The sequence below is a fragment of the Sander vitreus genome, chromosome 13 (assembly GCF_031162955.1).
Source record: "Sander vitreus isolate 19-12246 chromosome 13, sanVit1, whole genome shotgun sequence".
NCBI lineage: Eukaryota > Metazoa > Chordata > Actinopteri > Perciformes > Percidae > Sander > Sander vitreus.
In genome coordinates this window covers 375938-390937 of record NC_135867.1, presented here as the reverse complement: position 1 = coordinate 390937, position 15000 = coordinate 375938, and the positions used below count along the sequence as shown (strand labels likewise).

The 15000-nt window shown below is 49.4% G+C and overlaps 1 protein-coding gene across 4 annotated transcripts in view; it reads left to right on the top strand.

Moving 5' to 3' along the window:
• arrb2a (arrestin, beta 2a) overlaps positions 1 to 14055 on the top strand; it is a 43705-nt gene extending 29650 nt beyond the window's left edge. The window contains exons 14-17 of one of the 4 annotated variants that reach the window (XM_078266823.1): positions 5787 to 5810; positions 7634 to 7710; positions 8423 to 8477; positions 9488 to 14055. In XM_078266823.1, coding sequence (XP_078122949.1) covers positions 5787 to 5810; positions 7634 to 7710; positions 8423 to 8477; positions 9488 to 9575 — 244 coding nt within the window. In that variant the 3' untranslated portion in view covers positions 9576 to 14055. Of the gene's footprint in view, positions 1 to 5786; positions 5811 to 7633; positions 7711 to 8422; positions 8478 to 9484 lie in introns of all 4 variants that reach the window. The other 3 variants (XM_078266822.1, XM_078266825.1, XM_078266824.1) reach the window with 3 other exon arrangements.
• The last annotated feature ends 945 nt before the right edge of the window (positions 14056 to 15000 follow it).

Genomic DNA, 15000 nt, shown 5'->3' with positions numbered 1-15000 from the left:
ACACAGAGACACACACACACACACACACAGAGAGACACACACAGGCACACACACAGAGACAGACACACACACATAGACACACACGCACACACAGAGAGACACACGCACACACAGAGAGACACACGCACACACAGACACACACAGAGAGACACACACACACACAGACACACACGCACACACAGACACACACAGAGAGACACACGCACACACAGAGACACACACGCACACACATAGACACACAGACACACACACACACACACACAGAGACACACACACACACACACAGAGAGAGACACACACACACACATAGACACACAGACAGAGACAGATACACACACACACAGACACAGACACACACACACACACAGAGACAGATACACACGGACACACACACACTTTGCTGACATCACTTCCTGTCCTCTTCTTCCTGGTTGTGTCTAGAAGGGATACAGCTACAGCTGGTAGTTCTAGATATTAACTACAAAACTTAAGCAGTCCCTCCAGAAAAACATCATGCGATCCCATAACTCAACGCATAATTTGCAGATTTCCGCGCAAAAGACGCGGGGCTTGCATGATTTCATAATCCCCGCATTTTGGTTGCAAGAAAGCCCCGTATATATCTTATAGAAAGATGGAAAATGTTGTGTTTACGTCACACGAGAGCAGCCGTTTCCCTGCTGCCATGGGAACGTTATGAAGTGACGTGATGACGTGACGTGAACGTCATCTAAAAGCTGCAGACGCCGCGATGAAGCCACGATGACACCATATCCCCCATATTCCATCACATTTTTTAAGAAAACGTGACGCATAATCAAGGAGTTAAAACCACAACAATCACAAAAAGAACTCCGTATTTTTCTGGAAGGACCGGTCACGAATAAAGAGAAATAATCTTAAAAAATAACTGATGATTCCATACAACAGCTTCACAAGTGTGTGTGTGTCTGTGTGTGTGTGTGTGTGTCTGTGTGTATCTGTATATCTGTGTGTGTGTGTATCTGTGTGTGTATCTGTGTGTGTGTATCTGTGTGTGTATCTGTGTGTGTATCTGTGTGTGTCTGTGTGTATCTGTGTGTATATCTGTGTGTGTGTATATCTGTGTGTGTGTATATCTGTGTGTGTGTGTGTGTGTATATCTGTGTGTGTGTGTGTGTGTGTGTGTGTGTGTGTATCTGTGTGTGTGTATATCTGTGTGTGTGTGTGTGTATCTCTGTGTGTGTGTGTGTATGTATCTGTGTGTGTGTCTGTGTGTGTATATCTGTGTGTATATCTGTGTGTGTGTATCTATGTGTGTGTGTGTATCTATGTGTGTGTGTGTGTGTATATCTGTGTGTGTGTGTGTATCTGTGTGTGTATATCTGTGTGTGTGTGTGTATATCTGTGTGTGTGTGTGTGTATATCTGTGTGTGTGTGTATATCTGTGTGTGTGTGTGCGACGAAGCCACGATGACACCGCAGTTTATGCAAGTTCCTGTAATTTCATCTCATAACATCTCATAAATATTAAGAAAACGTGCCGAATAATCACGGATTTTAGCCCAAAACAATCCCAAAATAACTATTTTTCTGGAAGGACTGGTTAAAGAAAAGCAGGAAGTTTAAATTATTTGGACTAATAGTTCAGTGGTTGTTTATGGATAATCACAGACTGTCACAGTTTAGTCAGAATAACGCTGTAAGCTAGCCTGGCTGAAGCTTCATTCACAGCCCATTTCCAAAGGGGCGTCACCAACAGACGCCGCTCAAATGCCTCTGGGCTCATTGGATAGTCCTTCAACCAATCAGAGCAACGATCAGGGTGACGTAGCAGCGACAGCGGCATCAACGGGTTGCTGCGCTTCGGTGGCCGTCATGTTGAATGTAAACAAAAAGCTGCTTTCCGTCGCTGCACTATTGTCGTGTAAAGCCCTCCTCGACGGTTGCGATTGGTGTAAAGCCCGCCTCGACGGTTGTGATTGGTGTAAAGCCCGCCTCGACGGTTGTGATTGGTGCGATTGGTGTAAAGCCCGCCTCGACGCTCGCGATTGGTGTAAAGCCCGCCTCGGCGGTTGTGATTGGTGTAAAGCCCGCCTCGACGCGGTTGGTGTAAAGCCCTCCTCGACGCTGCATTGGTGTAAAGCCCGCCTCGGCGCTGCGATTGGTGTAAAGCCCCCCTTGACGGTTGTGATTGGTGTAAAGCCCGCCTCGACGGTTGTGATTGGTGTAAAGCCCGCCTCGACGGTTGTGATTGGTGTAAAGCCCGCCTCGACGGTTGCGATTGGTGTAAAGCCCGCCTCGACAGTTGTGATTGGTGTAAAGCCCGCCTCGACGCTTGTGATTGGTGTAAAGCCCTCCTCAACGCTTGTGATTGGTGTAAAGCCCGCCTCGACGGTTGCGATTGGTGTAAAGCCCGCCTCGACGCTCGCGATTGGTGTAAAGCCCGCCTCGACGGTTGCGATTGGTGTAAAGCCCGCCTCGACGGTTGCGATTGGTGTAAAGCCCGCCTCGACGGTTGCGATTGGTGTAAAGCCCGCCTCGACGCTGCGGTGGTGTAAAGCCCTCCTCGGCAGCTTGCGATGTGGTGTAAAGCCCGCCTCGGCGCTTGCGATTGGTGTAAAGCCCTCCTCGGCGCTGCGATTGGTGTGAAAAGCCCGCCTCGGCGGCTTGCGGTGGTGTAAAGCCCGCCTCGGCAGCTCGCGATTGGTGTAAAGCCCGCCTCGACGGTTCGCGATTGGTGTAAAGCCCGCCCTCGGCAGCTTGCGATTGGTGTGAAAGCCCTCCTCGGCGCTTGTGATTGGTGTAAAGCCCGCCTCGGCAGCTTGTGATTGGTGTAAAGCCCGCCTCGGCAGCTTGCGGTGGTGTAAAGCCCGCCTCGACGGTTGTGATTGGTGTAAAGCCCGCCTCAACGCTTGTGATTGGTGTAAGCCCGCCTCAACGCTTGTGATTGGTGTAATTTGGTTGAAAGAAACCCAAATGTTCCGATGTAGAAATGTTGAGGGTTTAAAATGGGAACTAAACCACGATCTTTTTCCTAAACGTAACTGTGGCTGTAGCTGTATCCCCTCTGACCGTCTCCTTCATGTCATCAGTGGAGTTTTGAGCTTTTTGTTTCTTTCTCTATCAGGCTTTCCAGTAGATCTTTGCTTGTTTGTTGCCGAGCTGCACCGAACATCAATTAAATGAAAAATACTTCGTAGAAGTTGTAATCGTGTTAATCCGTCTGTTATGCCAGAAACCGTAATGAATCAGTAACGTAGTAGTGTTAGTTCCTCCCTCTCTCCCTCCCTCCATTCCTCCCTCCCTCCCTTCATCTCTCTCTCTCTGTCTCTGTCTCTCTCTCTCTGTCTCTGTCTCTCTCTCTCTCCATTCCTCCCTCCCTCCCTTCATCTCTCTCTCTCCCTGCCTCCCTCCCTTCCTCCTCCCTTCCTACCTATCTCCCTCCCTCTCTCTTTCCCTCCCTCCCTCTCTCCCTCCCTCTCTCCCTGCCTCCCTCCCTTCCTTCCTACCTATCTCCCTCCCTCTCTCTTTCCCTCCCTCCCTCTCTCTTTCCCTCCCTCCCTCTCTCTTTCCCTCCCTCCCTCTCCCTCCTCCCTCTCCCTCCCTCTCTCTCTCCCTCCCTCCCTCTCTCTCTCCCTCCCTCTCTCCCTCTCTCTCTCCCTCCCTCTCTCCCTCCCTCCCTCTCTCCCTCCCTCCCTCTCTCCCTCCCTCCCTCCCTCCCTCTCTCCCTCCCTCCTCTCCTCCCTCCCTTCCTACCTCCCTCTCTCCCTGCCTCCCTTCCTCCCTCCCTTCCTACCTATCTCCCTCCCTCTCTCCCTCCCTTCCTCCCTCCCTCCCTCCCTCTCTCCCTGCCTCCTTCCTCCCTATCTCCCTCCCTCCTGCCTCCCTCCCTCTCTCCTCTCTCCCTCCCTCCCTCCCTCTCTCCCTCCCTCTCTCTCTCTCTCCCTCCCTCCCTCTGCCCTCCCTCTCTCTCTCCCTCCCTCCCTGCCTCCCTCTCTCTCCCTCCCTCCCTCCTTGCCTCCCTCCCTCTCTCTCTCCCTGCCTCCCTCCCTTCCTTCCTCCCTTCCTACCTATCTCCCTCCCTCTCTCTCTCCCTCCCCTCCCCTCCCTTCCTCTCCTCCCTCTCTCCCTCCCTCCCTCTCTCTTTCCCTCCCTCTCTCTTTCCCTCTCTCCCTCCCTCCCTCCCTCCCTCTCTCCCTGCCTCCCTCCCTTCCTCTCTCCCTCCCTCCCTCTCTCCCTGCCTCCCTCCCTTCCTCTCTCCCTCTCCCTCCCTTCCTACCTATCTCCCTCCTCTCTCTTTCCCTCCCTCTCTCCTCCCTCTCTCTCCCTCCCTCTCTCCCTCTCTCTCCTCCCTCCTACCTCCCTTCCTACCTATCTCCCCTCCCTCCCTGCCCTCCCTCCTCTCTCCCTCCCTCCCTCTCTCCCTCTCCCTGCCTCCCTCCCTCCCTCCCCTCTCGCCTCCCTTCCTACCTCCCTCTCCCCTCCCTCCCTCCTCCCTCCCTCCCATCTCCCTCCTCTCTCTCTGCCTCCCTCCCTCCCTCTCCTGCCTCCCTCCCTCCCTCTCCTCCCTCTGCCTCCCTCCCTCCCTGTCTCCTCCTCTCCCTCTCCTCCCTCTCTCCCTCCCTCCCTTGCCTCCCTGCCTCCCTCCCTCCCTCCCTCCCTCCTCTCTCCCTCCCTCTCTCCTCTCTCTCCCTCCCTCCCTGCCTCCCTCTCTCCCTCCCTCTCTCTCTCTCCCTCCCTCCCTCCCTCCCTCCCTCCCTCCCTCCCTCCCTCTCTCTCTCCCTCCCTCCCTCCCTTCCTACCTATCTCTCTCCCTCCCTCCCTTCCTACCTATCTCCCTCCCTTCCTCCCTTCTGTAACGTAGTAGTTTAATGTAACGAAAACTTTTATTAAACCTGGGTTTGATTTGAAAAACAGTCAGATTTTGAAGCTGAATCCTGATGAGTGACTCCATGTTGGTGCAGCTCGGCCTCGGCTTCCTGCCCGCCCTCTAACTTCCTGTTGTCACCGTTACCGTGGAAACGTCTGCTTGTTGCTGTAGTTGCTCCTCACTGTCTCTTTAGGTCATTAAGTTGTTGTCAACATGTCGCCTCCTGCTTTTCTTTTCATTTCATCTCCCCTCTGTGTTTTTGGCTTTTTGTTTACCCTACCTCCATACCTCCCTACCTCCATACCTCCATACCTCCCTACCTCCATACCTTCCTCCCTCCCTACCTCCATACCTTCCTCCCTCCCTACCTCCATACCTTCCTCCCTCCCTACCTCCATACCTTCCTACCTCCATACCTTCCTCCCTCCCTACCTCCATACCTCCATACCTCCCTACCTCCATACCTCCCTCCCTCCCTACCTCCCTACCTCCATACCTCCCTCCCTCCCTACCTCCATACCTTCCTCCCTTCCTACCTCCATACCTTCCTCCCTCCCTACCTCCATACCTCCATACCTCCCTACCTCCATACCTCCCTCCCTCCCTCCCTCCCTATCTCCATACCTACCTTCCTCCCTCCCTACCTCCATACCTACCTCCCTCGTTCCCTACCTCCATACCTTCCTCCCTACCTCCCTCCATTCCTCCCTCCCTCCATTCCTTCCTCCCTGCCTCCCTTCCTCCCTCCCTCCCTCCCTTCCTCCCTTCTTTCCTCCCTTCCTCCCTCCCTCCGTTCCTCCCTCCCTCGTTCCCTACCTCCATCCCTCGTTCCCTCCCTCCCTCCGTTCCTCCCTCCCTCCATTCCTTCCTTCCTCCCTGCCTACCTCGCTACCTTTCTCCCTCCTCCCCCCCCCCTCTGTGTCCCCCCCTGCAGGCTGCTGAGAGGCATGTTGGACAGGTAAATGTGACCGACAGCCTCAGTGTTCATTTACTCTGATCTGACTCATTAAAACACAAACTGGTTTAATGAAAACACATCTGCTCTGATTTAAAACTAGTTTACGTCTCATTTAAAACTATTTTAAACTTACATTAATCCAGTTTATCTCTAACTTTAAAGATGCAGTAGGTAAGACTTAAGGGTATTTTACAATAACTTTGAATGCACCACAAGGCTGGCGAGTTTCAAGTGAACGCACCGCACCGTCTGTGTTGTTTTTCCGACAACGGCAGCTGCAGTCAGGCTGTTACGTCTCGCTGTTGGAATCCTCTACAGGGAAATACAGTCACACTTTACACCGCTTAACGTTAGCTGTCAGCATTTTAACCATTGGGTAACGTAGTGTCCCACGCAGCGATGCATCTGGAAAAAAAAAAAAAAGTCACCGAAATAAGGCACCAAAGTTTTCGTTCTAAAGGCGCTACACACCGGACTCACAAGACTCACGCAGAGGAGTTGAAGAGAAACACTGCTGCCGTGTCATTTGATCACATCTCTCGCTTACAGGTTTTCATTGGCTGTTTATAGCATTTGCAAAAAGAATGAAATGGTTTTTAAAGGCCCTGGTCCCCCACACGGGTGTTCAAGGCCCTGGTCCCCCACACGGGTGTTCAAGGCCCTGGTCCCCCACACGGGTGTTCAAGGCCCTGGTCCCCCACACGGGTGTTCAAGGCCCTGGACCCCCACGGGGGTGTTCAAGGCCCTGGACCCCCACGGGGGTGTTCAAGGCCCTGGACCCCCCGGACGGGTGTTCAGGCCCTGACCCCGGACGGGTGTTCAAGGCCCTGAACCCCCGGACGGGTGTTCAAGGCCCTGGACCCCCGGACGGGTGTTAAAGGCCCTGGACCCCCACACGGGTGTTCAAGGCCCTGGTCCCCCACACGGGTGTTCAAGGCCCTGGACCCCCACACGGGTGTTCAAGGCCCTGGACCCCCACACGGGTGTTAAAGGCCCTGGACCCCCACACGGGTGTTAAAGGCCCTGGACCCCCACAAGGGTGTTAAAGGCTCTGGACCCCCACACGGGTGTTAAAGGCCCTGGACCCCCACACGGGTGTCCAAGGCCCTGGACCCCCGGACGGGTGTCCAAGGCCCTGGACCCCCACACGGGTGTTGAAGGCCCTGGACCCCCGGACGGGTGTTGAAGGCCCTGGACCCCCGGACGGGTGTTGAAGGCCCTGGACCCCCGGACGGGTGTTCAAGGCCCTGGACCCCCGGACGGGTGTTCAAGGCCCTGGACCCGCACACGGGTGTTAAAGGCCCTGGACCCCCACACGGGTGTTCAAGGCCCTGGACCCCCACACGGGTGTTAAAGGCCCTGGACCCGCACACGGGTGTTAAAGGCCCTGGACCCCCACACGGGTGTTCAAGGCCCTGACACACCAACCCGATAATCGGCCGTTGGACAGTCTGGCGAGGTCAGTGACTCGAGTCTGTTCGGTGCGTTCAGTCGGGGATGAGCGTGACTAGAGCCTCTAAAAATCTGACGAAGATCTTCTAAACTGACCTTTTGTTGATCTGAAATGAAGATTCAGCAACTGCACGGCCTCTTTCTCTCTATTTCAGTACAATATGAGATCGTATTCTGTGTCCAAGTTTTTTGGCTTTTAGCTGATTTTCCGAATAAAACATCAGTCGACCACTGTGAGATCCTGTTGACGCGTCCTCAGAGCAGATTTTATTTGAAACTACATAAAATTGGTGTTGATTTAAAACCAGGAAGTGGACTGAGCGGTAACAAAGTGACGCGTGTTTGTGTGTTTGTTTGTTTTTGTTTTTCAGAGACGTTTCGGTGGAGCTGCCCTTCATCCTAATGCATCCTAAACCGGTGGAGGCGCCGCTGTCCCGCCCACAGTCCGGTGAGTTACTCACACAAACACCACGTTACAGATCCGGGACGTAAAGGTCGGACATTTTAAAGACGCTACAGGTGAACAGGGTCGACATTTAACCAACGGATACTTCCTGACATTGAGGCTACATTCCCCCCTCTCTTTCCCCCTGCTCTGGCGTCTCACCCTCTCTTTCCCCCTGCTCTGGCGTCTCACCCTCTCATTCCCCCTGCTCTGGCGTCTCACCCTCTCTTTCCCCCTGCTCTGGCGTCTCCCCCTCTCATTCCCCCTGCTCTGGCGTTTCACCCTCTCTTTCCCCCTGCTCTGGCGTCTCACCCTCTCATTCCCCCTGCTCTGGCGTCTCACCCTCTCATCTCCCCCCTGCTCTGGCGTCTCACCCTCTCATTCCCCCTGCTCTGGCGTCTCACCCTCTCTTTCCCCCTGCTCTGGCGTCTCACCCTCTCATTCCCCCTGCTCTGGCGTCTCACCCTCTCATTCCCCCCGCTCTGGTGTTTTTCTGCTCGTAACGTGCACAAAATGTCTCATTTGTTCATGATTTCGCTCATATTTCGGGGGGAAACCTAGCAAAACGTATTCCTTTTTAAACCCAAACGTAGCAATGTAAATATATCCTGAGAATGCACACAGCTCCGGCCTTTTCCCTTCTTTATCATGCGCTGAATTTCCGTGGAGACGACGTGTGACACGCTAACAGTGTGTGTGTTTGTGTGTGTTGCAGCCGTGCCAGAGATGGACCCCCCCATCGACACCAATTTGATAGAATTCGACACAAAGTGAGTCTGGAGTCTTGTGTTTATTATTTGATTTATAACAACTATAACCGTCGGCCCGTTAATCAGTCGACTGGCTGAACATTAAAATGTCTTTTCATGTGAAAACATTTCATGGTTCAAGCTTCACAAATGGGAAGAATTGCTGCTTTTCTATTTATTTATTTATTTATTTATTTATACATACATACACACCATAACACACACAGTAACACAAAGATACACACAGTAACGCACAAAGACACACACACACACGCACAAACCGTGACACACACACACCGTGACACACACACCGTGACACACACAAAGACACACACACACACACACACACAGTAACACACACAGTAACATACAGACACACACAAAGATACACACACATTCAGACACACAGTAACACACACAGACACACACAAAGATACACACACAGTAACACACAGTAACACAGTAACACACAAACAGTAACACACACACACGCACACACACACAGTAACACACACACAAACAGTAACACACACAGACAGACACACATACACGCACACACACACCATAACATACACAGTAACACACAGACACACACATTCAGACACACAGTAACACACACAAACCGAATGACACACACACACATTCAGACACACACACAGTAACACACACACACACACACACACACACACACACACACACACACACACAGTAACACACAGACACACACGCACACACACACACACACACACACACACACACACACACACACACACACACACACACACACACACACACACACACGCACACACAGTAACACACACGCACACACACACACAGTAACACACACAGTAACACACACACGTACACACACACACACGCACACAGGTAACACACACACACACACACACAGACACACACACACACACACAGTAACACACACAGTAACACACACACACACAGTAACGCACTCAGTGCCGTTTTAAATGGAACAGTTAATTAACAGAAACTCTCTCTCTTCGTCCTTTTAGCAGCATTTCCCAGGACGACGACTTTGTCTTCGAGGACTTCGCCCGCCTGCGGCTCAAAGGCGCCGTGGACGACAAAGACGAGGACTGCTAGGAGCTCGCCAACCCTTCATACGCTCGCTTCGAAAACCCCCCCCCCCCACACACACACACACACACACACACACACTCTTGACGTTACATTCCCCGGCAGAGGGGGTGGATGAGGGCATGTTTGGATGGAGGCCCGGTGGTGTTCTTCCTCTTTTTGCTTCAGCCATTTTCGTCATGCCGTCGTCTTCTTCTCCATCTGTCTGTCTCTCTGTTTCTCTTTTTTGCTGAAGGTTGAAAAAAAAAAAAAAAAACTCCAAATGTTTAGCAGCTGCAGGACAGATGTTAGCGGTGCCGATCGAAGGGCTGATCGATCAGCTGAATTAGGAAAAAACATAAGAAAAGATGTGTAGGACGCTGCATCGCTCGTCTTTGAGCTTTTACTTTGAAATCTGCTTTTAGTTTGAACGTCGACTGTTTCCCACGGCGACGATCATCGTCTTGTACAAACAGAATATATATTTGAAACATAGAAAAAAAATAATCTTTTACGAGCAGTTTGAGATCCGTGTTCAGTGGCGATCGACGCTTTTCTTCAAGTAAAATAACGTAGATGCTTTTTACATCCTGGCTGCGAGGGGAGGACACACACACGCACGCACACACACGTGCACACACACACACACACACACGCACGTGCACACACACACACACACGCACGTGCACACACACACTTCACCAGCATCCACTCTCATCACACTGAACCCTGTTTGTTCTGTCAGCCGCACTTTCTTTTCTGTTTTATTTTGAAAGGACCATTCCAGCGTTGACTGAGTTTCCTATTTATTGAAAACCCTTTCCATCTTTTCTGAAGTTTAAGAATCTGTTAGTTTGTGTTCAGTATTTTTCTCTCTGTCATCAGATGTCATGATGACAAGACGCCAAAACCCCAAAACATGTTAGTCCGTCTCTCAGTTCTGTCTGACTTCCTGTCTGTCTCTCAAGCTCCGAATCCATTGGTTCCTACTGAACACGTTTTAAGCTTTAAAAACACCAATATACAGTTATATTTTTAAAGGCTAGACCTGCAGGCTGGTGGACCTGAGCTGGAAGAGTTGTGGGACTTGATATAAATGATCTGGATTCCTAGAAAAATCTTAAAATCCTTTCAATAACAGTAAAAAAAATAATCTTTAATATAGGGAGCATTAGATCACTTTGGAAAGTTCAAGACTTAAAGGGACAGTTCAGGTTTATTGAAATGAGAGAAGCAGGCAGGACACAGAAGCTAAGCGATGTTAGCTAAACACATTTTAGACTCCTAAAACCATCTATATCAGTTTATGTGGACGCTATATTTAGAAGATTTTCAGCGCTGTACCTTGCTGTCAGACAGCCCGTTACGACACGGGGAACTGAAGCTTTCTTCAACGCCACCAGACTCCTTTGACAAAACTGGTGATTTTACCTCGCAGAACACGGGAGTTCCTGCTCTACCCACTGCCTCCGAGGTTAGTTAGTTCGTGTTATTCTGTGACTTTGGTGTTTTAAACGGCTAGTTTAGATTCACTAAAGTCATTCAATAACACAAACTAACTAACCTCAGCGGCCGTGGGTAGAGCAGGAACTCCCGTGTTCTGCGAGGTAAAATCACCGGTTTTGTCAAAGGAGTCTGGTGGCTTCCGTTCCCCGGGGCTTTCGAAGAGCAAAGTACTGCGCTGAAAATATTCCAAATATAGGTCTTTAAAAAAATCTTTTCACTTTCAAAAACACTTTGCAAAATATGTGGTCTATTCAAATCTAAGTACGTTTAAAAACTGTGTCCGTTACGTTAAATAGAACGGTCATATCTGTCGTTTTGGGAGTCACGTACCCCCATTTGAGAAACACTGTTTTAAGGTTTCCATGTTGTTTTCACACCGCCTACTTTCTTGTAGACGGCTAACGAATGAGCACTAACTCTGGCGACGCTGGAATGGTTTTTTTTGTTTTATCCCGAATCCAACTTTAGACCTGAGTTTGACGTTGGGTCAGTGCGTTTTTTCGGCTGGTGTAAACTGATCTGGTTTCTGTTTATTTGGTCTGTTTTTTAAAGAGTAAAAGTAGATTTCTTACGCCAGGATCTTTGAGTTATAAAGTAGTTTAAAACTAACTGAACCGTTGATTGTGTTCCTACGGTTTAACTGAATTAAAGTCTAAATCTCTCACAGTGGAAACGCTCCATGACTCGACCCCCGCCTGCTTTAAACCGTCACCGTTGTTGAAGAGAAATGCTGCTGTTTCTGTTTATTATTAATGTGCTAAACATCTCGCCACAATGCCCCTGAATGCACTTTCAGCAAATGTACTTAAAGGTGCCGTAGGTAGGATTGGGAAGATCCAGGAATAAGCCAAAAAATGTGAACATCGACAACTTCTCAGTCTCTTTCCCCCTTTCCACTAAAGCCCAAAACAGTCTCCTAAGCCCCTCCCCCCACAAGGGAGAATGAATGCGTTTTTTGCTTAGTTTTATAAGTCTTACCTACTGCGCCTTTAAAATATGTTCAGCGTTTGCTTTCGTAGGATCAGTGACTACTGTAAGCTGCGTCGTGTCTTCTAGATCTCCCGGTTGCCAATTACAGGAAATGTTTTCATTTTTTTGTGTGATTTATTGTGGATGTAAAATACACTTTTTAGGTGTTTTATATCGCAGTAAGTTGCCAGAGTAATTTTTAAGAAAGTGGGGGGGGGGGGATGTCAACTATCACGTTAACCCTGGTGTTGTCTTCCCGTCGACCGTGCAACTTTTTGTTTCTCTGCGTCAAAATTTTTACATTTTTTCAAAGTTTTTGACGTCTTTTTCGACACTATGGTCACTTTTTCCCCAACGTTTTTTTCTGCACCTTTTCACGTTTTGTGTGGTTTTTTTATTTAAAAAAAAAAAAAAGTCAAATGCTATGAAGTTGAATACAACTTGTGAGGAGCGTTTGTAGGGAACCATCCACATTATTTTGTTTGAAAATGTGGTTGAAAAACCCCCAAATTTCTGATAAAGAAACTTTGAAAATGGGTCACATTTGACCCGAGAACATGAGGGTTTAGTGTTAATTGATTATCTCCGTTCCATAAAGTCACCATGTAAGTAACCTCTTATATTCCAGATGATTCACAGTTCTGATGTCTGAATGAGTTAAGAGGAGAGTAATGTGTAGTATTTCTTGAATGACAGGATTTTCTTCCACTAAATAAAACAAAATCGGATTTTAAATGCTAAACATTGTGTGAAATTCCTCCCTAACTGACTTGAATCGTTAGTTCAGAGTACGACCGGTTTTCAGCGGTTTGTAAAGCAGGAAGTTTTATTTTGAAAGGTAACGTCACCAGCAAGTTGAGATTGAGTCGATCGAACTTGCCGATGTCTCGTAATATCACACGTGTAGTTTTATGCATATACACACATATGCAATGTCATATAATGAGTCCGACTGCCCGCCCTCCGACCCAGCATGTCAGGTCGACCAAAATGAACGACGACGGCTCCTCCAACGGACGACGGCACGGAACACACCGAACAGACTCGAGTCACCGACCTCGCCAGACTGTCCAACGGCCGATAATCGGATTGGTGTGTCAGCGCCTTGAACACCTGTGTGGGGGACCAGGGCCTTGAACACCTGTGTGGGGGACCAGGGCCTTGAACACCTGTGTGGGGGACCAGGGCCTTGAACACCTGTGTGGGGGTCCAGGGCCTTGAACACCTGTGTGGGGGTCCAGGGCCTTGAACACCTGTGTGGGGGTCCAGGGCCTTGAACACCTGTGTGGGGGACCAGGGCCTTGAACACCTGTGTGGGGGTCCAGGGCCTTGAACACCTGTGTGGGGGGTCAGGGCCTTGAACACCTGTGTGGGGAGTCCAGGGCCTTGAACACCTGTGTGGGGGGACCAGGGCCTTGAACACCTGTGTGGGGGTCCAGGGCCTTGAACACCTGTGTGGGGGTCCAGGGCCTTGAACACCTGTGTGGGGGACCAGGGCCTTGAACACCTGTGTGGGGGTCCAGGGCCTTTTAAAAACCATTTCATTCTTTTTGCAAATGCTATAAAATTAAATAAAAACCCCAAAATTCAATTAAAGTAGTGATCTGATTTTTGATTTTACCTACAAAGAGCATTGTATGGAACAATCTGTTATTTTTGGGCAATTTGCTTGAAAGAAATCCAAATGTTGTGATGTAGAAAATTGGCCAAATTATATAAAAAAAAGTGCCATGGAAACCTAACGGCCAATTAAAACCTGTAAGCGAGAGATGTGATCAAATGAAACGGCAGCAGTGTTTCTCTTCAACTCCTCTGCGTGATCCTCCTCTTCTCCTCAAGCGCCGTCCACGTTTTTATTTTATTCTATTTTCATCGTTCAAACTCCGAACTTCAGCAGCGTTTATTCTCCTCTACTGGATCTGTTCCTCTGTGTTCATTCTTAAAAAAAAACACATGAAAGTAGTTCGAAGACCGTCATATTTTTTAATTAAAGTTATTCTTCCCCCGCCCCCCCTCCCCCCCCACATAAAAACTGCACAGATCAACATTTCAGACGACACAGAAGCACTGCACTTTCATTAGCCGAAACAAACCCAGAGAACTGCAAACGTTGCTGTTTGTTTTTATTTTCAGGAGGCAAAGAACAACAGTTCTTTTTTCGCTAGCCATCCCGAAAGTTTGTTTTCAAGGCTTTACACAAACAAATAAATTTTTAATTGGTTACACTTTACTTGAAGGTATCCACATAAGAGTGACATGACACTGTCATTAACGTGTCATAAACAAACGTGTATGACACAACGCTTCTTTTAGTAAAGGTTAGTTCGAATTGGCGAGCCAGCCAGGAGGGTTGGGTAATAGTTAGGGTTCGAATTGGCGAGCCAGCCAGGAGGGTTGGGTAATAGTTAGGGTTCGAATTGGCGAGCCAGCCAGGAGGGTTGGGTAATAGTTAGGGTTCGAATTGGCGAGCCAGCCAGGAGGGTTGGGTAATAGTTAGGGTTCGAATTGGCGAGCCAGCCAGGAGGGTTGGGTTATAGTTAGGGTTCGGTTAGTTCGATTTGGCGAGCCAGCCAGGAGGGTTGTGTTAGGGTTCATGTGTTTAGGACAGTGTCATGTCACTCTTATGTAGATACCTTCAATAAAGTGTTACTGTTTGTTTTTATTTTCAGGAGACAAAGAAGAACAATGTTTGGTTTTTTTTTACACTAGACCACACACATTTTTTATTTTATTTTTTTATTTCAAAATGGCCAATATTTCCCTCCCTTCCTCCGTCATTTGAAGCTGCGACCCAGAAGGGAAGAAGAAACCGACACAGCATGTTTTTAATTTTTTTTTAATTTGTTTTTTTTGTTCCAAGCAGTGCTGTGAATTGTACGAGCTGTGATTGTGTCCTTATTTTGTCGTGCATATGTGGGGTAACTTTGCTAAGTGTGAAAATATTTTGACAAGTGCCACGCCCCGGCCTGTGCGATGC